The 23,913-nt window shown below is 38.6% G+C and overlaps 1 protein-coding gene across 1 annotated transcript; it reads right to left on the reverse strand.

Moving 5' to 3' along the window:
* Positions 1–1,246: 1,246 nt before the first annotated feature.
* kiss1ra (KISS1 receptor a) lies at positions 1,247–10,989 on the reverse strand. The gene is made up of 5 exons (XM_068340558.1): positions 10,743–10,989; positions 8,426–8,550; positions 2,999–3,134; positions 2,629–2,867; positions 1,247–1,627 (listed from the first exon to the last, which is right to left on the reverse strand). Exons 1-5 carry the CDS (start codon positions 10,987–10,989, stop codon positions 1,247–1,249), a joined length of 1,128 nt encoding a protein of 375 aa, XP_068196659.1.
* Positions 10,990–23,913: the final 12,924 nt, after the last annotated feature.

The raw sequence follows: 23,913 nt of genomic DNA on the forward strand, positions 1-23,913 counted from the left end.
TTTAAATAAAGTATTTGTCTCATGTTTAAATCTAAGTGTTAAAATGTATTCAGAAAATGATAATCTCATTTATACAGGGTTGAATGACCTTTAGTTGTGCATTGAGAGGGATTTGAGCTCTTTGAGAGCAGTCCCATTTTCAGAATTACATTGGTTAAAATATTTTGATTTTGTTTTAACCATTTTTCTGCCTTAAAAATATGCGTTGTAATAAGTCTGTATCAAGGAGTGTCTATTGACCTGTTTTGCCTATCTGTGTGAGCTCTTGTGTTTCCTTTGCTGCTTTTGAAATAAAAAATAGCTTTTTGAGGCACTGACTAATTTTCCTAATCAACTAAATACTGAGGAGTTTGTGGGATGCATTGGGAATGTAAACAACACTGAGAGTATGACTGATATTTCTGTTGTTGTTTTTTTTTTGGCTAATACTGTATCTTGAATCAACTGAAACTCTGTCTCCTCAGTGCAGTACTCTTGTCACTTCTTGTGAAGTAATAGAGATATAAAATATCAAACATGCACAGAAATAAGGCCCTACATAGTAAACTAGAAATAAATAGGTATATTTGGTAAATATTAATTATAAAGCAAATGTATAATGCATGGACATTTTGATGCCAAATATTAATGTTAATAGTGAGTTTTCATCAAAAAAAATCTGTCATTACAAGTGTAAATTTTCCAATCTCTCCAAAGTTCAATGGATGATGGACACTTACATTTAAATTGAGCCATAGTTGCATTACACTGGCTTTGCGCACGGAGTTTCTCCCTGCCTCACACCCTATGCCACCTGGGATAGGCTCTAGTTCCCCGCGACCAGCTACAGCCGATGAAGCGGTTGGAAGTTGAATGAATGAATGAATGACTGAATGAATGAGCCATAGTGAGAGCTAATCAGCTGCCTACTAGCAGAAGCTGTTAAGCTTTGAATGACTGTCAATGGAAATGTCATGGAATTTTAATGATGTGTACACTTGATATTGTGTAATATCATGTACATTTAATGGGAGTTCTTGTGGACACACACCAATCAAAAGCTGTGACATTTATCTCCTTTGTGCAGCGTCAAAATCTCATCAAAATTCAGAGCTCCATCCCTTTGCAGTGATGAGGTGAGACTTCCTGCGTGCCCTAGTGAATACATTGTCTTGAAAACACATTTAAAGCTACTTGCAGATTTAAATGAATTACACCTTTGAAACTGTTGACCTGGATTTCCACAATTATGCCATTCTCATGAGATTCAGTTCAGCGCATTGGTGTTGTTACCTTCTTCTGCAGCAACAAACTTGATGTCAGCATTGGCAGTCCTTGAAGCCATGCTGCTATCTCTGACTTTGTGCTTGAACAGAAAGGGAAAGGTTTTCCTGAAGGACTTTTGGAAGGTGGCTCCCATGAAACCATAAACTATGGGGTTGACAGAGGAGTTGGCATAAGACATGCAGTTAGCCCATGTCTTGATTTTATATGTGGTGTAGTTGGGACTGAAGTTTGGATAGAAGGATTGAAATAGAACAAAGATCTGAATGGGACCCCAACAGATGGCGAACAAAAGGACAATCACCACCACCATCTTGGATACTTTCCTTCTGATGCTGATGGTTCTCTCAGACAGGAGGTTTACCTGAGGAGGAGAATTTCATTACAGCATTTTCAGAGAGAGACAGAATTTTTACAATGCATTACTGTGTTAAGTTGGCCACTGTCTGTTTTCTGCAGTCTGTGTTTATTCATCTCAAACAGCCAATTCACCAACTGTATAAACATTGTCTAAAATAGCTGGAAACTGATTATTTTAGGGGCATTAATGTACTGTATTATGGATAAAGTACCGTATAATGAAAGTTGTATCCACAAGTGCAGGACGGAGACATGTGCTCCTGTCAGCTCCCCAAACATATAAGTGGGATAAAACTCATAAACTTTCCAAGTCAATTACTGAGTAGATCAGCTCATGAATGTATAATCATCATCATCATCATCATCCTCCTCCTCCTCCTCCTCCTCCTCATCATCATCATCATCATCATCATCATCATCATCATCATCATCATCATCAAAAATCATCTTAGGTAAATTGTTTGACATACCTGTTTAAATACTATTATTTCTCATTAATTTGAAGTCGTATTTCAGTAGAAATCACAAAAATGCTTTTTTTTTTTTGCTCTGTTATTGGTCTCTACCACTACTTGCTGTGTTGTAATCACCATCAATCGCTGACTTTGACCTTAAGTGATTTCCACCTCCTTTGGAAATTTGTCCCACATAAAAAAGGTTTAATAGCTTGCTGTGTGCTTCCTTCCTTCCTGGTGTTACTGAAAAAGGCTATGAATAGTGATGATTATGTCAAACCTTGATTTTTCACATTGTAGAAAGAAAAAAAGGATCCTAAAAAAAAACCCCACTGTGAAGCTCTGGCTGAACAACACCTCTAAATCGATGAATAATTAAGACCAACACTTTTTTTTAAAAACAAACAATCATTATAACGTCACTTAGCAAACAAGAAACCTTTTTAGTTTTTAATAAGTTGGAAATGTCTGCCTAAACGTGGCAGGCAATATTAAATCTAATAAAACTTATAATAAGATTCCAAAAGAGTGAATCAAACCATGTCCATACCTGATAGTTATTGTCCACCGGTTCTACAGTGGGCTGGCCGACTCTCTTTACCATCAGAGTGTAGCAGAAGGAAATAGTCAGGACAGGCAGCAGATAGGCAGCAATAAACTGATAGAGGATGAAAGCCCTCTCGTGCATCTTAGACGGGAATCTCTCCATGCAGTACTGCCTTGGACCATACCAGTATCCCTTCTCTATACGTTGGTACAGCAAAATAGGGGTGGAGAGGACAAAGGAGCCTGATCAAGATAAAGACTGTATTAGTCAAAGTAAGTTGTTCTTTAATCCTCCATACTGAATTTAAAAACTGAAAATAAAACATCCTCATTGGTAATGATGAAGTTATTTTGATCAACTGTGTTGGACATACTAATCCAAATGCAGATGCTGACAATCATTGCTACTCTAGGGGTGCGGTGGCGGAGGGATTTCAAAGGGTAGACTGTGATGTAGCAGCGATCCCCGCTCATAGCCGTCAGGGTGATACAGGTGGCCTGGACTGTCACCTGAGAAAGTAAAACCCATGAATGGTGTACACACATTGTCTTCACATGTATCCTTCTTAATTTGGCTATAGGTCAACAAGACATTTAAATAAATGCACTGAATTTGCTTAAAGAGATGGGACTCATTGTATCAGCACAAATATTTTATTTTTTTGTGTTATTATTATTTTCAAATATTTGATGATCTATTTTAATTTTGGCATTTAGCAATTAAAACTTTATTTAATTTTTTCATGTTGATTCATATCAGCACATTTTTTATTTAGACTTTTATTATCAACATCTTTCACGCCAGATACTCAGGATGTGAATCCTGAGCCTCATTGTCATTCTATCCAGCTCTCTGAAGGTACAAAATATAGTATTAAAAGAGCATGATTTCATTCCATTGTTTGTAGTTGGCCTTTCTGCAGATATGGACATCAATTAACAGATTTCATATTTCATGCAATTTACTGCACTTTGTTAAAACTCTTTCCTATTATCTGTAGTTCACAATATCAGACATTCTTCAGAGAGGTTCCATTGGAAGGATTATCACAAATAAGCAGGAAAGAGGGTATAAAAAAAGATAAATACTGAGGAACTTCTGGAAACTTAAGGAGAAACAGATGCAAATAAATACACACAAATTCAAAACTGATAATATAAGGCAATAGAAGGAAAAGGCTTAAAAACAAAGTAAAAAGAATAACAAGGCATCACGCGACACCTCTGAATTCAAAATTTTACCCTGACCTACTTTCATAGGTCAGGGTCATTTAATAAAAGACCCGTGGTCCAACATGTAACTGGTGCATTCAATTTGTCATGAGGTTTCAGAGATGTGTACCTAAAAAGGTATAAAAGTTAAAATGTGACCTTGACCAAGTTTTTCAAGGTCAAGATTGTGATCTAATTTTCATCCCCTTGCCTCCCTTGAATATGACGCCTTTTGTTTCTTCTTTCTATCTTATCCAGTTCCGGAGATATGTGCAAAAATATCTCACAATAGAAAATATCTCAGATCACAGGTCAAAGCTAGTGCCTTTATCTATAGTGCTTTGATCAAAGCTAATGATTTTGAGCTATGGTCTTACTCACACTGGACTTCTCCCTCGTCTTTCTATCTTATACGGTTCCTGAGTGGACGAATGGACAGCTGGGCGGATGAACGAACAGATGGACAAACACACAAACATTGAAAACAAGGCAGTCAGAGACTGCAACATCCTTACATACTCTGACCTACTTTCATGGTAGGTCAGGGTGCCCTGAAAGTAGTACCTGAGTAGTGCATAGCTTTGACCTTTCAGGGTAGGTCAAAGCTAAGCACTATCTTGGACCATTGATCAAAGCACTAGCTTTGATCGATGGTATTATCCGGTTCCTGAGTGCTCAAACGTTGAAATTTGACCTTGACCTTGTTTTCCCCTTTGCCGTCCGAGTAATGGGTGTTTTGTTTCATCTTTCTATTTGCAATGGTTGCGAAGATATTTACTGGACTAACGGACAGACGGACGGACACACGCACAAACACATGATAATTACAATACATCCCCTTTGCGGGATGTAATAAGTTATAATAATATTAATTAGTTAGTTACTTAGTCAGTTGTAGTAGTAGTAGTAGTAATAATAATAGTAGTAGGCCTTCTTTTCTTTCTTTCATCTGTTCACCAATTTTTATTTGTCTTGTCCTCTTATTAATATGTTCTATATTTAATGAATGTGGACCATATCGTGTTATGTTTGAAACACAGTGTACGCAGTAGGGTGTGGATTCAAAGGTCATAATTTTCCTCCATACCGTTTTTCAAGCAGAATCTCATTTTGTCCCTCTCGCATTTGTTTGGTTCTGTCTGTTTTACTCTTTCTCCACCATTTATTTGTGACTACAAAGCTGGCGCCTGTCAACCTCCTAAGGTTTGAAGCACCGTATTCAGCTGAGAAGGAGAGTACAACAGAGTACAACAATCTCCGATGTTGAAGAAGCTACCTTCTAATCTTGAAAGCATCTTTTGAAACAAACGGGTTCTGACATAGCAAAAAGAATACATTTAGATGATTAGGATCCTAAGAGCTATGGTGTCGGAAGTACAAGACTGCCGACAACATACCAAGACAACAAGGTCTTCGGTGAAGGGGAAGACAAAGAATGGTTCAGAAGACCCTCTGATAAATAGAACAGGGAAACACAAGATCCTGCCCGGAGGAAGCCGGGGACCCAGTCTTGAGCCAGGACAGAGGGCCCGTCAGTGAGCACTTTGTGGTGGGTCTGCCACGGGGCCAGCTGGGCTCAGCACTAAAGAGGCAACGTGGATTTTCCCCACCTCTGTGGATCCACCACTCGCAGGGCAGACCGATGGAGTTGGGTGACAGAGAAGACAGGGGGTTACGACAGACATGACCCAGGCGGCAGAAGCTGGCTTTATGGACTTGGAATGTCACCTCACTGACGGGGAAGGAATTGGAGCTTGTGTTGGAGGTTGAGCGTTATCAGTTGAATCGGGTGGGGTTTACCTCCACGTATGGTCTCTGTTCTAGGTCCAAACCACTGGACAGAGGTTGTACCTTGTTCTCCGGAGTTGCATCAGGCATGAGGCAACTCTTACTGCAGGGGGTACATGGTCAGTACCGTGCGGAGATACTCACAAATCCCTGGCTGAGCGCCATTGTGTTGGAGTTTACCTCGGTGGAAGAAATGATCTCCTCTCTTCGCCTTAAGGCTGTGTGGGGGAAAACTGTTGTTTGTATGTATGCACCAAATAACAGCCCAGAGTATTTGGTCTTCTTGGGTTTCCTAAATAGGGGTCCATCATGGGACCTTTGTACGGGACTCCATTTTTTTCCTGGGGGACTTCAATGCACAGGTCGGCAATGACAGAGACACCTGGAGGAGAGTGATTGGGAGAATAGCATTCCTGATCCAAACGATCCAAGCGGTGTTGTGTTGTTGGACTTCTGTGCTAGTGATGGATTGTCCATAAGTAACACCATAGGTTGGACGTCAAACATCGATCCTATGATTGCATCATCTGACCTTAGACCATGTGTTTTGGACACTCGGGTGAAGAGAGGGGCATAGCTGTCAACTGATCATCACCTGGTGGTGAGTTGGGTCCTTTGGATAGACCCGATAAGCCAAATGAGTAGTACAGGTGAACTAGGAATATGTGGAGGAGGACTGTCTGTAATCTTCCATTGATGAAGCTGCAGCTGAGAGCTTTGGTCTCAAGGCTCGGGTGCCTCTAGGGGCAGTAACCCTTGAACACCGTGGTGGACCCAAGTGGTCAAGTAAACCAGCCGACTGAAGACCTCGGGGCAGACCCAGGACCAGGTGGAGGGATTAGATCTCAACACTGGCTTAGGAACGCCATGGGATACCCCCAGTCAGAGCTGTTTGATGTGGCTGGGGAAGGGGAAATCTGGGGTTCCCTGTTGAAGCTGCTCCCCCCGCAACCCAACTCTGGATGAGCGGAGGATGGATAGAAGGATGGATGCCCTTCAGTCATAAATGGTATTGATAATGGTATTGGTCATGTATTTTTTAATACACACTGTATTATAAATGGTAGAGAAAATGATAAAAATGGGAAAATAAATACAATCTCTTTTTTTGTTTTCTTTACAGAGAGGGTTCAAACCAAGACGAAGCTTCTGAGACATTGATCAATGAACACTGTCTTTTGAATCTAAAGACATATTCAACTGCAAATGTACGATCCTTGATCCTTATGGGTTGGGCAAGAATGTAACACTTACAGGTCCACTTAGATTTTTGTTATTAAGTAAAAATGCTTTTTGCATGTCTGGCTGCATCCTCATATTACATTTTAAATATTAATGCTTTTAAAATTTCTAACTGATGAAACTCATTTAAAATGCTTTAGTTATTTAAGCTTTACAGATTACATCCTCCTCCACTCTAGCCTCACATTGAATGAAAGACCCTTCTATTTTTATCTCTAAAACAGGATATAATATAAATGCAATTCTCTGCATATTTGTCTATGTTTGTCTTGTACTGTTGAAGTAGATTTTATTCATTTGACATTTTGCTAATTAACAAATCAGAGTTGCTGTATGGAAACCCTCCAACTTCACTCAGATCTCACTGGCAGGGAAGCTTTATATATTTATTACACAAAATCTTAAATAATCCACAGTTATTAGTGCATGGCCATGTTTAATTATAGTCTAGAAGAAAAACTGTGAAAGAACAACGCCCTGGACCTGCCGTTCATTTTGGTATCATTTACATGGAGTCAACAGTTTGGGGCAGTTGCTTGGCTTTTTGTGATGCATTTTTGCAAGAAAGGCAAAAATATATAAATTTATTAGTTTTACTGCAGGGGGTATATGGTCAACACTGTGTTATAAAAGGGCATTTTCTGTCCCTGAAGGTCAGGGTGCTGAAGAGCGACGAGTGCTGGTAACAGAAGGCTTACTTTGTGTCATTGGCCTTATTTACAAAATAAAAGATAAAGATATTCTCTCCCTTACCCAATTGCCTCACTTCTTGCTTCTGCTCCTCAGCTGTCCAAGAGCTCATTTGTTGTTAGCTTGCAGTAACACAAACTGCCCATTCCCACATTTATTCTGTTAATGGACTGGTCTCAAAACAAACATTTTAGGATTCAGGTGTCCCAGTGACAGTGAAAGAGGATCAGAATACAAATGAGCTCTGAGTATCCTGCTATCACGTCACACTGCTGTTGAACTTCTGTCTCCTGAACTTTAATCAGCAGCACCCGCCTGCAAACCTTTATTGAGCAATATGATATTGAAATAATCCCATTGGAAAACCAACATTTTTACCAATTATGTTTATTGTTTCGCTTTTTGCAGTGGAGTTTGAACATTTTATCTTCCTTTGATTTATGATTCAATGAGACCGCTGGTGTTTACTGTATAACAAAATACTACAACCAGGATTGAAGTGTTTTTTTAAAAAGCTCTTTACTATCATTTGAGCAGGCCAGGCTATGATCTTCTAAAGTGTATTAAAATGCTTTTCATCTATGATGCACAGAGTCAGGTCACGAAATCACTTCACGCTTGGCTGATCCTGATGAAAAACATTTCATTCTAAAGTTCCTGAATGTCACCATTTGAGTAAACGATTTGGTTGTAGTTGTCATATTTTAAAATCCAATGTACTGTATATAACAATGTTGTTACGGTGCAGTACTCTTTGTGGGAAGCACAGTGACATAATGCTTTTTTGTGCGTGAAAAACACATTTTGGAGTTAAGAAAGATTAAATTATATATTAGATGTGTATTTTTTGTTTGTTTGGTCTATTTTACCTGCTGAAGAAAGGCAACAAATTTGCACATAAAATTTCCAAAGATCCACCCAGGGAGAGGATATAGCGTGGCGGTGAAGGGGACACAGCACACCAAGAAGATGATGTCAGTGGTGGCCAGGTTTGCTGCACACAGAAAAGAGAACATGTAGGATGTATGTAGTACAGTTCTTGTATGTATCTACTGTATGTGATGATAGCACATACAGCAAATCCAATAGCAGTAATATAATATACTACATTGGCAGTACACCACACGAGAGCTAAATCATTCAATTGATCAGAAGTTGTGAAAAATTCATCAGGAACTGTTTCAATCATTGATAAATTCTGAAAGCGAACAAAAACATGTGTGCTCCCTGTTGTAGTCTTGCTCATCAATACTCTGATGTGATCACTACCAACAGGAAAACATTATTATTATCTGTTTCACAATGTTTGGTGAAGTTCAAAGAACAGATATAATTATTGATTCCCTTGTTGAGGTTAGAGTTTCAGTTTAACTCATATTATTATTATCATTCAATGATAATGATCTGAATATATTTATATTTTTGGATGACTGGGTTATATGTCTAGACACCACCGATTTGAGACTGTGGTCATTGCCACACTCACACAGGATATCGAATTCCCTTTCATAACCGACCAGGGTAAAATAAAGATGAAATTGCATTGGTATGCATCATTTAAATTCAAATCTTAAATTCACATCATCTGCCTGATATTTTAAAGATAAACCTCTCGTTTCGTCACAACTGCAGTGACTTTGTTGGTCTGATCCTGTGTCCCTTTCTCCTGTTATCTCGCACCAAACACTCTTTCCTATTTGTTACCACAGCTACTTTAATCACATTGCAGTTGCTGTGCCTTTGTGTTGAACAGTAGCAGATGGCGCAGGTGCTAATAAAACACGGCTAAACATTCATGTATAATATAGTATAATACTGTATAATATAACATAATATAACAGTCACAACACTGTGGCCTTTAGATATTTTCCATATGTCTGGATCAAATTCTTGTCATATACACAGTGCAATGTGCAAAAGTCTCAATATGAACTAAATGATAAATCTCATATACGAATCTGTGCATGAAACAGACTTATTAATGTTATTGTTACTATTTTAATTCTAATCCTTTATGTGCAGGCAATATCCCAGCTTTTTGAGATGCTCTTTCTTGGACATTCACACAAACAATCAATCACCTAAGCTTCAATGTGCTTAATTGATTAATCTGTCTTGCATGGCCAGATGTCCCTTTAAAAAGAGATTGATAATCTCAAGGGCACCTCTCCTGCATAAGAAAATTATGCCCTTCCAAAACAAGTTCTTAATGCTGTCATGTAATTTGTCATGTTTTCAATTTTTTCCCTTCAAACTCAAGAGATTAACTAAATGTGGAGCCAACAAAGACATTGTACCTATTTTTGAGGCACGTGTTCAGTTTGTTCATTAGACTTCCTAATGCCCAGCTATCATAACCCTGTACTGGCTAAGGAGCTGATGGATGGATGGATGGATGGATGGATGGATGGATGGATGGATGGATAGATGAATGGATGGATGGAAATGCCAAGGAGTTTGAGATAAAATGTCAGTGTCAAAAAAGATTATTACAGTGTGTTTTAGACAAAGAAAATGTTGCATTTGTAAGATGAAATACAATCACACATACAGCAGAATCAAATTTAGAAATGCACACATAACATGTGACCTAAACATCGACGCACGCTTCCACTGAATAGATAGAATCATCAGATCTATCTGTATCGATGAGATGTGACATGAGTTCAACTACTGTAAGTACATAGACAATAAATATGTGTCATATTTCGATCACATTTTCTACTTTGCTTTCCAATATTTTAAATAAGGTTGACTGGCACTCTTTTATCTATGCTATATTTTTAAATTTCTTCCCCTCAGCAATATATTTTACATACCTAACTAGAAAATTAGAACCTGTTTGTGTGAATGCACTAAACTCCAAATGATCACATGATGGCAGAGAAAGGAGATGCATCTACATGGACAATGCGATGCATAGCTACATGCTTGATCAAACAAGTAGGCTGTTGAGTGAATTCATATTCCTTTGGACCCTCTGCTGGCCGTTTGAACAAGAAATTGACATGCAACATGCATTTCTGTAGAGATGAAAGATATGTACATCAAATATAAATATGGCACAGTTGCAGTTGATGCACTGGGAGTTTATGGTAATGAATTGTAGCCTGCTGATCTTGGATGACCAGTGTTGGAATCTCTTCAATAAACTACCACCTGTCAGAAACTCAAACAGAAACTCACCTATGTAGAAGTTAGTCGCGGTCCTCATCTGCCGATGTTTGGAAATCACATATATAACCAGAGAGTTGCCCACCAGTCCAACAAGCATGATTAGGGCAAAAAAGAGGGGGACCAGCCAGGCATCTGTGAGGAAGGGGTGCTGATCTACATTCGCTGCATCATCCACATGTCCCAGAGAAAAATTGGACTCAGAGCTGTTGATCCAGAACTGCTCGGTGGTGTTCCAGAGCTCCTCAGAGGGGTGCATTGTGACAAGAGGGATAATGATTAAGTAGAGTGGTGAAGAAGGTGAGGTGATGGGATTGAAGGTGTCGAGGAGTGGTTGGTAATCAGGAATGAGGATATGAGGTATGTGTTTCTGCTGTTTCTGCTCCTGACTCTTAAGCACCCAAGCAAAACTGAGTCGAGTGTGTAGAATGGGAAATAGAAAAGCAAGAGAGTCAAATGAAGGCATGAGGGGAAAGTATAGGAAATTGCAAGGGTGACAGGTGAATGGAGGTGAAGGTTAGTCAGACCTGATGGTGTCTCGAGGCTGTCGTCATGTTTGAGCTTTGAGTGAAAAGAATTAGAGGAACAAAAGAAGAGAGCAGGGAAAAAGTTTGCTAAGAGAATTAAATCAAATGAAAGTTCTTCGCTTTTTCAGATCACATTGAATGAAATGTGTCACACCACCTCTCGCAGCAACTCAGAATGCTGTGTTTCTGTCTCTCTTGATAAGCAAGCCTCCACGGAGAGTCGGACAAATTTGCACGTGTGATCTCAGACATCAAATGTCCAATGGTAAATAATCCATCATACTCACAGCTTCAGTTTCTTCACTCTTTGTCCTTCATTGCAGTTTATCTCTGTAGTGAGGCTCCAAAATTATTTTCACTTAATATCTTAACCATCAGAGTTTTCTCTCTGCAGGACAGCAGAATTGATATTTGTTCTTAGCCTCTAGCGACAAAAAGATGCTTTGTCCTTAAAAAAAACATCAAGCATCATCTGTTGTTCATTGTCCAGGGGTGCTTCAGAAGAATCATGTTTTCATCAGCAGGGAGTGAGGGAAATGTGGACCGTGTTACGGTATGAGAAAGACCAAGGACACACAGACGCAGTGGCAAGAGGAGGTGCGCACACAGTGAGTCTGAAAGCACGTGGGCTACAGCATGATTCCTGGTCTCCTAGCAACATTATCGTTCAATATATCAATTGTGAGTCTGTCTTATTGTGTTCTACTGGGAATTACAATAATGTAACGTCTGCATTTGCAGGATGAACATACCTCTAAACGGAAACTGGGTTGATAATATGTATAATATATAATATGTCAGACAGAAGCGTCTACACTGGGGGAGAGAGAAAGAGAGAGAAAAAGAGAAAGAGAGAGATTTTGATTTTCAACATCATGTTTATTCATAAAAGTCAAATGACAAAATAATTCAAAAGTGATTCATGCAAAGAAAATTTTCAATAGTACTGTATGTTTTCCGAACAAAGAAACACCTAACCTTTTAACATTTGTCAAACTAAAAAAAACAAAGTTAAGAAAAAAAAGGCAATTATCCGTTCTCCACAATCAATTCTTCTACAATCATGTCTTTTACTTCTTTCCTTAATTTTTTCAATTTATAAAACTCTTGGTCTGTAAGAACTGCCTCACCACTTCTTCTTTTACTTTTCATATAAAAGCTGACGCTATCCAGAAACATGTTGAAGTCAGGAAAAATGCTTTCTATTTTTGCCCTCGAACCTTTTGCAGGATTAAAAAAAAAATCTTTTGTGAATCATATCTTTCTGTTAAGGCGTCTTTCAGACTGTTGTCATTTTCGTTGTCAGAGCTACTTGTATCAGGAGGGGTCTCAGGTCTTCCTCTTGCAATTTTCTTCACTTTCTTAATTCTTGTGTTAGTGTTTTGACTTTTGAGAGCTACCTTAAATAATTCCTCGTCTATCACAATATCATCATCCACCTTTGACACACCATAGGTTCATGAAATTGTCTAAATCCTTCATAGCTCTGAAACAGTTAAAATTGATTCTGATTCTTGCTTGACACATTCTTCTTAAAATGGCTTCTGCACTGCAGTCAGACAAACCGTCAACCTTTTTCCTCCTGCTTAGATTTGCTGTACAGTGGTACCTCTACTTACGAAATTAATTGGTTCTTGAACAAAATTTCTGAAGTAGAAAATTTCATAAGTAGAGACGCGTTTTCCAAGCAAATGCCCTAATCTGTTCCAAGCCCCCCCAAAATTCAGACATAAATGTTTTATAAAGCATAAAAACGCATCAAAACATGTAACAAATATATGTTACAATTAGATTATTACACAATAAAGGAGAGTTGTGCATAATGTAACAAACAAAGAATAAAGAATAAAAACGATGGTTATTTACCTTTTATTATTAATATTATTATTATTATTATTATTATTATTATTAAGGTTTTTTTTTACGTTAATATAACAGACTTCACACGTTCGTCACATTTACAACATCAACAACAACATCTGAAGTAAAGGGCAGACGGGTAGAAGCCAATAGGCTTGTGAAATTCCCGTCCCCCAGAATCAACAAACATCTCTCTCATTAGAATATGTACAGTAATCAACAAACCCAGACATTGAAAGTTTTCAACCAGTTCATACATTGAATTTTGACAATCGTTCATACCCTTGAACCTTTTAACTGCTGTCCCCATTGTTTTTTGCCCTCTTTGGTTCATGGGCTCCTATCTCACCGTGCCGAACAACAGAGAGAATTCCAGTCCTCCTTCTGAACTACTCCAACCACCTAAGCCATGCTATAAGCTCCTTAAACTTCATCTTGTTTTAATAACATGGCGATTGTAGGTGCATTATGGCCATATTCTTTGACGAGAGCAAACAAATGCATCCCTTTTTCACGCTTTTCTACTATCTCTTGCTTTGTTTGTATGGACAAAAAAACTCTTTTCTTCGTCTTTTCTTTTCCTCTTTTCTTTGTCACTTTCTTGGGGTCCATAGCGAATACTCAAAAAGTTAATATATTTGCGTGAAACTATCAGAACACCTCATGGGTCCAGGGGCAAATGATGAGGACGCTGCAGAGACACCTATCTAGCTACACACAGAGGTCCCTCTTAGCCAATGGGATGCCAGGATGCTAGGTAATAGCCAATGGCAGATCAGCTATAAGAATGTTGCGTTCAGGAACCTTTGGGAGCTGCAAGTAGCAGCCCATACTGTATTTTTACCTTTCATAACTCGAAATTTCTTTCGTAACTGGAGGCAATATTTTCCTATTGAGGCGTTTCGGAAGTAGAAAATTTCACATGTAGAGACATTCGTAAGTATAGGTACCATTGCACATGGATACATTTTTCTGAATTTTTTAGATGGGATTTTTTGATCTGGACAATTAAAGGACATGTCTGGATCCGACACCCAGGTACCACCATAAAGAGAAGTTAAGTCCTCACATGATGTGTTTGTTTGGGGCCAAATGCAATAAACTCAGCTTGGTCGATTTTACAACCAACAGATCATCCATGAATTTATACCCTTAATTGGGTATTCACAGAAACCCAGGACCCAGATGCAGAGTCGAAACTAAATGCAGATTTGTTTAAACACAAAATACAACAAAAACAAAAATTACATTTTGGGTTTAAATACAAGAATAAACAGAGTATGAACTGAGAAAAAAATCATGAAGGTTAAATTAAGAAATAAACATAAAATACCACCTTAAAGGGGAATACTCACAAAGTGACATTTGGTAGTTTAACACTAACTGGTATAGAAACAAAACACAAACACTACTCGAGAACACCTAAGCTTGAGACAGAAAGATTCAGAGTAGAAACTGTGATAGGGAAGCAAAAGGAATAATTTGGCAATGAGGAAGAGTTGAGGCTGGCTTAAGCAGCCAGCTGAAGTCAAAGAGCCACAGATGTGTCTCATATCCCTGTTGTGGGGGGAAAGAAACAGGATCAGGGAACCAAAAATACACCTAAACAGATCATTACATTAACTGGACAGCCTCCCAAATGTCACGGCTGTATACTGTACAGTAGAGCAGGTGAAGGCTCCTGAATTACAAGCAGTAAGACTAATCCCACCGCACAACAGCTAGGTTCAGTGTGACACCACAAAAGGTGATTTTTGTTTTTCAATTCCAATCTGTGCACACCTGTTGATGTTGATGCACTACATTAGAGCTAAAGTTGTTGTGATCATGTAAATTAATATATTCAGTCAAACAGAAAGCTGTTGTCAAGCAAGTCCGCAATCATGTTCATTTAACTGGAGCAGGAACAATAAGCCCAGTCAATTACAGGTGAAGTGGAGCCTCTTGAAAAATCATAAGGGTACTTCGTGTATGTTTTCAATTAATGTTGAAAACATTACATATTACTCACTCCATGTGACAGGGAAGGATGGTACACATTTTTATTTGCAATGGAAAGTACTTAAAAGTACATTGATGTAGCTACAAGTAACTTGTTTTCAAACCAAAAATCTAGTCATTTTACAACTGGACACAATATCTTTATAAGATGGCAAGATTTTAATCAAATATTACTGCTCAGACTTGTAATGTGCTACCATCAGATGTTGAGTGAGATCAATGTAGGTTGACATCTCAGCATCCATTTTTCAACAGTGTTGAAAAGCAGGGTTGTTATGTTAAATAGGACAATATCACAAGATGTATTCATTTTCAAGTGTATAATCTCTTCAGGCCATGTTCCAGATAAATCTAAGACTTTCAACCTGTTTATTGTATGCTTGTAATATTAATTTGATGTTTGATTATTTAAATCCACACGCACAGAAACAGCATAAATTTAATCAAAAGCAGTTAAATGAGCAATGTCTCAAGGTAATAACCAAAATACTGGACAGGGGAAGAGAGAGAGTGAACATCAAAATATAATATGAAATGTAATGAAATATATTTCACTATCCATAAATCAATGAAACAAAAGTAAAATTTTGAGTTAATTTTGAGGAAGTTTTGAGTTATCAATTTTTAAAAAAAAAATGCGTACACCATTGTTAAATCATGTTATTTTATAGACTGACCCTCTCTACATGCACAGAAAACATGGTGTAATCATTATTTTCAGGTTGATTGGGACACTCCCTCACTCCATCCACTTTTGTCATTAAGTCAAAAGTCACTAGCAAGTTAACCACAATATTGAAGCAGGATATGTATTGATTGGTGCTTTTCTCCGGAGGCTATATTCTATTTGGCATGCTGTGCACTGAGAGCCTGAACTTTAGGATCCATCAACAAGAGGCACAGGGGGAAAATGGGAATGGAATGGGTAAGTAAAAACATGGTGCAGAAACAGAATAAGGGAGTGGAGGTGGGAAGGAAAACAAATGAAAGGAGATAAGAGGCTGAAGTTTTTAAGGGGTTGTTTTGAAGGTGGCTACTGGTTTGTGAGACACAGCTGCAAGATATACATTCAAAATCTGATTTAGCTTCACATTCAAATAACACTGAAAGTCAGCTGATTAAATTAGATAGGATCCATTCAGAAAGTCTTTCGGAGATTCTGCGGGAAAAAAGGGTGACAGCACAATCAGTGGATGGCTGTGACTTCCCTTGATAGAGCAGTCCTTAATGCATTCTTGTCCTGTCCTCCACTCTTGTGGTCAAGTGTCCTTGAGTGACATTTTGAACCCTAGTTTGCTCCTAGTGTGTTGCACTGTATGTTTGTGTGTGTGTCTGTCTGTGTGTGTGTGTGTGTGTGTGTGTGTGTGTGTGTGTGTGTGTGTGTGTGTGTGTGTGTGTGTGTGTGTGTGTGTGTGTGTGTGTGTGTGTGTGTGTGTGTGTGTGTGTGTGTGTGTGTGTGTGTGTGTCATTGGGTGAATGGTTATTCCATATGATGTCAAATGTAAGTACAGTCATATTGAGGAGAAATAGTTCAATGATTTTACTCTCCAAAGTACTGTAATTGCTGAGCTGTGGGTAGATTGTGACACTTAGGCCAGATTACCTGAATGTATTGTGGAATAAAACAGAAAGCCTTTAATCCACTGAATCATCAGTGTCTCACCAGGTTCATGCTTTAATTGGTTTAAGGCTCAGATTTTGACACCAAACTATCAGAATAATATTTTTAGATTCATCTGTTCAAGAAGGTATTTTCAAACCTTTGAATGGAAGGAAGCATTTATCCAGCTTACTCTGTAAACCCAGAGCAGGAAGCTAAGTCAATATGAACACAGTTATAGCTCTGCTATAGCTCAGCTATAACTATGCTGCTGTCCAGTCAACCAGCTGGTCCTGGTCCTACTGTCAGTAGAACTTTGACTCAGTCAGCTGATGGCAGCCAGATGGTGAGACTCAGACACACACACACACACACACACACACACACACACACACACACACACACACACACACACACACACACACACACACACACACACACACACACACACACACACACACACACACACACACACACACAAGAAGACCCATACCCACATGTAGGCTAGCAGAGAAAAATTAGTCATGCAGGAAATCTTGAAATAAATCCATTGTGTTGTTTCTCATGTGTGACTGTGCATTCATGATGCCCTTCCAGTGAATTCTGAAGGACGGATCAATTGTAAATGAAGGAAGAGCCACGGGGACCGTCACGTGACATGAGAAAATGTTTGTTGAGAAGATGTGAGTGGTGGAGGGAAGAAATGTGACATGCATTGTAAATGTGTGCATACATGCAGGCATGCACAGGTTTGATCATTTATGAGCTCAAAGTTTTACTCCATTTCATTTTACTAACATTTCATATCAATTTATTACTGGTGTTGGTATGACTTTGGTTTCAAGCAGCAACATCTGCATTGTTTTAAAGAAAATAAAAAAAATTTTTTTTTACATATACACACACACACACACACACACACACACACACACACACACACACACACACACACACACACATATATATATATTAATGTATATATCCATCCATCATGTTGAGTCAGCAGCATGATGGATGTTAAGTGGAAGCACAATCAACTAATTCCTATAAAAAAGAACTAATGTAAGAACATGAATCATCCATTTACTAATGAAAGAGATAGACAGAGGAACTGGAGGCTGAGCTGTTTGAAGCAATATATTGTAGGTGAATGTTCAGTCTGTAAGGCTTTGCTGTCCCAGGGTGGACAGAAATAGCCCTTATTATTTCATAAAATTCAAGTTGAATGATTGGACTAACCATACTTGTATGAGTCAGTGAACTGAGTCATACAAGAAGAAAGACAAACGAAGAAGAAGAGGATGCACATCTTATTGTCCCTCTTGGGGAAATTATCTTTTCACTTTTACTTATGAACATGTATTTACAGCATATGTTTGTACAGGCCCCTGAAACAAACACACAAACACGTCTGCATACATTAAGCATTCACCGTTTAGACCAAGAGTAGGCAAATCATTGATATAAAGACTAAATAAAAGGGGGCCTAATATTGATCCCTGAGGGATTCCGGAGGTAAGCCGAAGAGAACCAGATCTGTAGTTGTTAACTGATACAGATTGTGTTCGATTATGCAGATATGATTCAATCCAGCTCATACCGTTGTGGGAGAAGTTGAATTTTAAGAGCTTTGGTAAGAAGGACAGAGTGATTTACTGTATGGTATGCTTTCCTAAGGTACAGCTTACTCTGGACCTGAGGAAAACATACTCACTGGCAAATTTTTGCCAGTGAGTAATTCATTCCAGTTTACTTCTTGGATTGGGTTTTGGAAATTTTGTTGCTCCTGTTTTGGTATCCTATAGAATTCAGTGGTGGCTAAGGGTTTGAAGCGCTTTTTATTTAATTTTCTTGTGACCATTAAAAGATTGTGATCAGACAATCCTGTAAGCATTGTATGACTTAGTATTAGTAAAAACTAGATCAATCTGAGTGCTGGTGGAGTTTGTAATTCTTGTAGAGCCACTAATTATCTGAGTCATATCCCTATCATACATAACTTTTTTCAATTTTTTCCTAACTTTATTAACTTCCCAATTAACATCCGATCTATTGACTGAGCTACTGCCGCCCCAAGAAAGTAAAACAAAGGAGTTGTTGTGTTTTGGTTTTTAAACTGGATAATGAAATTAGGAGTGTGGGAACTCTAAATGCCATTAAAAAAGCATTTAAAAACATGATTTTGCAAGGTTATATTTCTGACGTAAATGATGGTTAAAGGACTACACTATTATGGCATAGCGGTGTACTGGCATCGTGCCCGGAGTGTCTCCCGCCTCACGCCCTATGCCGCCGAGGTAGGCTCCGGCTCCCCGTGACTTGCTGCGGCGGATGTAGCGGTGGTAATCTGAAGATCTGAAAAAAAAAAAAAATTAAAAAACAACAACAATGGCTCCCAGCATCTTTTGTGTGGGTGACAACAAGGGAGCCAAAAAGCGAGATAGCTTGTCTCATTAATTCAAGGCTAAATCCTTTTCAAAATCAGACGTTGGTCTAGCAGTTTTAAAGTGATAAAGATAAAAACAGCAAGGTGGGTGTGGGTAGATAAGCTTTTTCTTGAACAAGGCTATGATTACCCATTGTGGTGTATTTATGATGCAACCAGAGAATGCATTCATTCATTCATTCATTCATTCATTCATTCATTCATTCATTCATTCATTCATTCATTCATTCATTCATTGTGTTCTTTTAAAAAAAAGTTTGAAAATTTAAAATTTTACATGTTCTTCATTGAAAACACATTCAGATTCAGAACAGGTCAACATGTACATAAGTCTTAATATCATCAATCATTTATTGTTGCTAAATATATTTCTCAAATGTAAATTCTGCTGTATTTTCAAGTTTTGGTTGATTTAATGTACAGTACATATTAGGAGTAAATTTCAGGAAATATTGCTGCTTTCCTCTGTGCCAAATGTGAAACAGTCTTCCAGCTATGAATAGTGTGAAATTATGAAAATGCTGTCAGAGGAAATCTCTTGACCTATATTGCCCGATCTTGCTAGATAAAACACGACAAAGGCACTGTAGTCTTAATCAGCGTGACAGTATGGAACCAAACTTATCAACTTAAAAAGGTGTTAGCCATGATATTTGAATTTGCTATGAATTATTCTTTGTTCTGATTCTTCCTATGTTCCCCACATTTATGTCGTATCAGGATACTCCCATGATTTTTATTTCCAATGTACAGAAAAAGCACACAGATATAGGCAGGGTGTGTTCACTTAATTTAACACAGTCGACTCCAATTACAGCGTATGTAAATGAACTGGCCGCTGATGTCTCCAGGTGGAAAAAAGAAATTTAATGCAAGAGCACAAGAAGAGGAGAATGTGTTCCCACAAGGCAAACGATATTATGTCAATTACCACATAAGCTAAAATAATGTTGTAAATAGAACGAACATAATCTGGAGAGATCATGTACATGTGCCCTCATCCCTTACGCATCGATTCACCTATTTAGTCTCTGATATTGTCTCCATAGCAATATTTATATTATTCTTTTTGCTCTTATGTTCATACTGGCCTTCATTTAGGACATTTCTACAGAATACTGTGTGCATGTAAATATGTTCATTGACAAAGGGACTTTGGGAATACTGAAATGGAGCTGTATTCCTTGAATAAGGTATTGTCACTTAGGGAAATAAAATGTGTCTTCAAGTGGCATGCATTACCATTAGTTTTGATTAGGGCAGTTGCGCAATAAAACTACTGCTCTGTTTTTATGTAATGTTCTTTCATCTTACTGCCATAGTTCAGTAGTTTGCATTATGGATCTATCAGAGGAGAATCTGCTCTGTGGTTTAAAGCAATAAAGCTTATGTGTGTGGTGCACATCTGCAGCCAAAGATGTTGACATGTAAGCATTGCATCTATATGGGTTTACTGAATAATTAAATAAATGGATTTTAATATGTTCATACGACCATGAGTGAAAGATTTACTCAATGAACACTTGTTATTGCTAATCATAGCAATAAACTTTGTCTATATCAATATCAATGACAATATCAATATCAAATGAAAGGCTGATTGATCATTGAATCCACGCTTCCATCTTTGTACATGTTTGATGGATTTTCGTGATTCTTTAATTTGGAGTGTGTTGAGCATTCATGACAACCATTCAAGCCTGCACTTCTCAATCTCTGTTTGAAGTCAAGTAACAATTATTTTACAACTTACTCATTACTGTATTGTTACAATTACTAGCAGTTCCCAGCTGGCGAGGTGGCATTAGTGTTTTGCTGACTGACTTTTATCATATTAGGTCGTTTCCTCAGGTGTCAGTGATCTGGACTTTTGGAATTAAAAATAAATAAATAAAATGTTGTAGTAGATTGCTTTGTTGCCTCATGGAAAGAATGTCCTGGGTTCAAATGAACCAGCAACCTTTCTGTTTAGAGTATACATGTTCTCCCATTGTCTCCTGATGTTCTCCCCTTGCTACCTTACACCAACCCACCCCCCACCAAAAACCTGCAATGTAATGAACTCTAAATGACTGACTGACTGATGTAGCATGAATAAACATTTCCATAATATAAAAAACAGGCAATCTTGGAAAAAAAAATGCAATCACTTTTCAAGCAAAATGAGAAGAATTTAACTAAAGTACTAACTTAAGTACTTGCATTTTCATGGCAGACCAATTAATGATATACTTAAAAGAAGGAAATACATACAGTACATCCAACAACGTCAGAGACCAAATGGTGAGGAAATATCTTTGGTAGGTATTTTCACAAGAGGGGGTGTGCTTTCTTAATTTTTATTTTGTTGTCAGGTGGTCATTCATGATGGGACTCTTTCCTCAGGCAGTGAGCACTTAAAATCCCAGCAGACTGGAAGAACTTAATGTTCTTTGCTTTGAGCTACTTTCTACCTACAACCATGCAGGTTTCCTGCAATAGAAAGCAGACTGAGCACCAAGTTTTGAGAAGAGGGGCATTGAGGTAGAAGAACGTATTCAGCCAGTTGTACAACCCATTGTACAAGGCCACTATGTCAATTTGAAGATTTGAAGACATTTGCCGTTTCTTACGCTTTGATGACAAGTGGACCAGGGCTGACCGACTGAAAACAGATCGCCTGGCAGCTTTTTGCCACATATGGGACCTGTTCCTGGTCAACTGTAGGTACAAGGTCGTCCTCAGTAATTGTGTGACAGTGGATGAACAACTCGTGTCTTTAAGAGGGAGGACCCAGCTTCTGCAGTACATGCCGAGCAAGCCCGTGAAGTACGGCATAAATATCTTCTGGGTTTGTGATGCATGTACCCAAAATGCAAGTGATGGGATCGTGTACCTAGGGAGACAACCAGGGGAAAAATATTGAATCTGGGGGAAACTGTTAATTGTGCAGTGGATTCAGACACACTGGTCGCGACATCACCGCTGATAACTTCTACACCAGTGTGCCTCTTGCAGAACATTTCCTGGTGGAAGGTCTGACTATTGTAGGAACTTTGCGACAGAACAATCCAGACATTCCTCCAGTCATAAAGGCTTCCAACTCCAGAGAGGTCCATTGCACCAAATTTTGGTTTAATGGCATCATGACCATGATCAGTTATGTAAGAAAGAAGGGAAAGGCTGTTCTGCTGCTTAGCACAATGCACCACAACAGGACGATGGATGAAAACAGCCCAAGGAAAAAAACAGAAGTGATCCTCTTCTACCATCAGACGAAAGGAGGAGTAGATACCATGGAACAGATGGTTGGCAACTACACCTGCTTTGCCAGATGCAACGATGGCCCATGGTGCGCTGGTATAACATGATTGACGTCGCTGCACTAAATGCCTTTACATTTTTCAGGGCTCAGCACCCTGGCACACAGCCATCACCCATGGACGACGACACTGCGTCACAGAGCTCTCAATGGAGCTTGTGACACCTCACATGAAAGGTCGACTGGAAGATACCAGCCTACATCACAACAGTAATGGAAAGGGTTGGAGTAACAAAGACTGCTGCATCCCGTGCACAGGGATTAGACACACATCACCAGCGGAAGAGGTGCAGGTTGTGTCCAAGACAGAAAGATCTAAAAACTGCTGATTGCTGTGTCAAGTACCCCTGTGTGCAATGGTCATAGCCAGAATCAAGTAGTTTGTGACAGATGCACACAGTGAGAGGAGATCTGTTTTTTGTGTGAATGTGGGCCAGGCCGCCCTCGCCCTCCACCGGGCCCCACAGTACTCCGCAAGTGTGAATGTGTGTGTGTAATTGTACAAAAACTGCAAATTCTTAAAGTTAATGAAAAAATAAATCAATAATGCAAATGGTTTCATGTCACAAACATGTTTTATTACAGATACCTGGAATAGGAACATATTAAAACTTTTCATTTTGAACCTGTTGAAGAAAAACAATCCCTAGGGGTCATCTTTGACCTCACCTGTGAAAGAGTAGATGTATTGGTAACTTGTGCATCCAAGGGTTAAATGTCTTATCATCAGCAACAATATAAAATTTCAAATTGTGTGAGGTGTGTGTGCTTGGGCGATTGTTTGTCTTTGGTGTCTCACTGCCTCATACCCGTAAATCCACTGGGATAGGCTCCAGCAACCCCTGCGAGCTGCAAAAACGGAGAAGTGGTTCAGAAAATGAATGAATTACATAAAAAGAGGGCTATTTTTGGTGCAGCACAGCTTTTATGAACCACCTAACTTTCTGCAGACAGTTTGCATTAGAACAAAAATGACAGCACACATACCTTTTACCAGGGAATGAGATAAATGTTGTCTTTGCTGTTTACTGCTTTACTGCTGTTAAAGTGTTTCCTACCACACTCCATGATTAAATATGAATTTCAGTGTGAGCATCTTGAGAATAAAGATTTAAGATTTCCCTGGCAGAGCATGATCCAACAGATGATTCAACTGAAACAATTGTAATCTCATAACCCCTGTTCAAAAATAGCTATTTATTTATGTACAGATCTATGTCTAGTAATTCTTTTACATTAACTCACATCTGTGTTATGTAACCTCTCCCCTCTTTCCAGGGGAACAACAGTTTCACCGCTTTAACATACTTTTTTGCCACTCCAGGCTTCCTCATACAGTACCACAGTTCCTCAAAGCAAATACTACATCTGTAGTACTCTTGACGTGAAATCTCAATCTATGGGGTGTTAATGTTATGTGTTACAGACCATTTGCACAAAGCTAAATC

Source organism: Antennarius striatus, chromosome 18 (genome assembly GCF_040054535.1).
Source record: "Antennarius striatus isolate MH-2024 chromosome 18, ASM4005453v1, whole genome shotgun sequence".
Classification (NCBI taxonomy): domain Eukaryota; kingdom Metazoa; phylum Chordata; class Actinopteri; order Lophiiformes; family Antennariidae; genus Antennarius; species Antennarius striatus.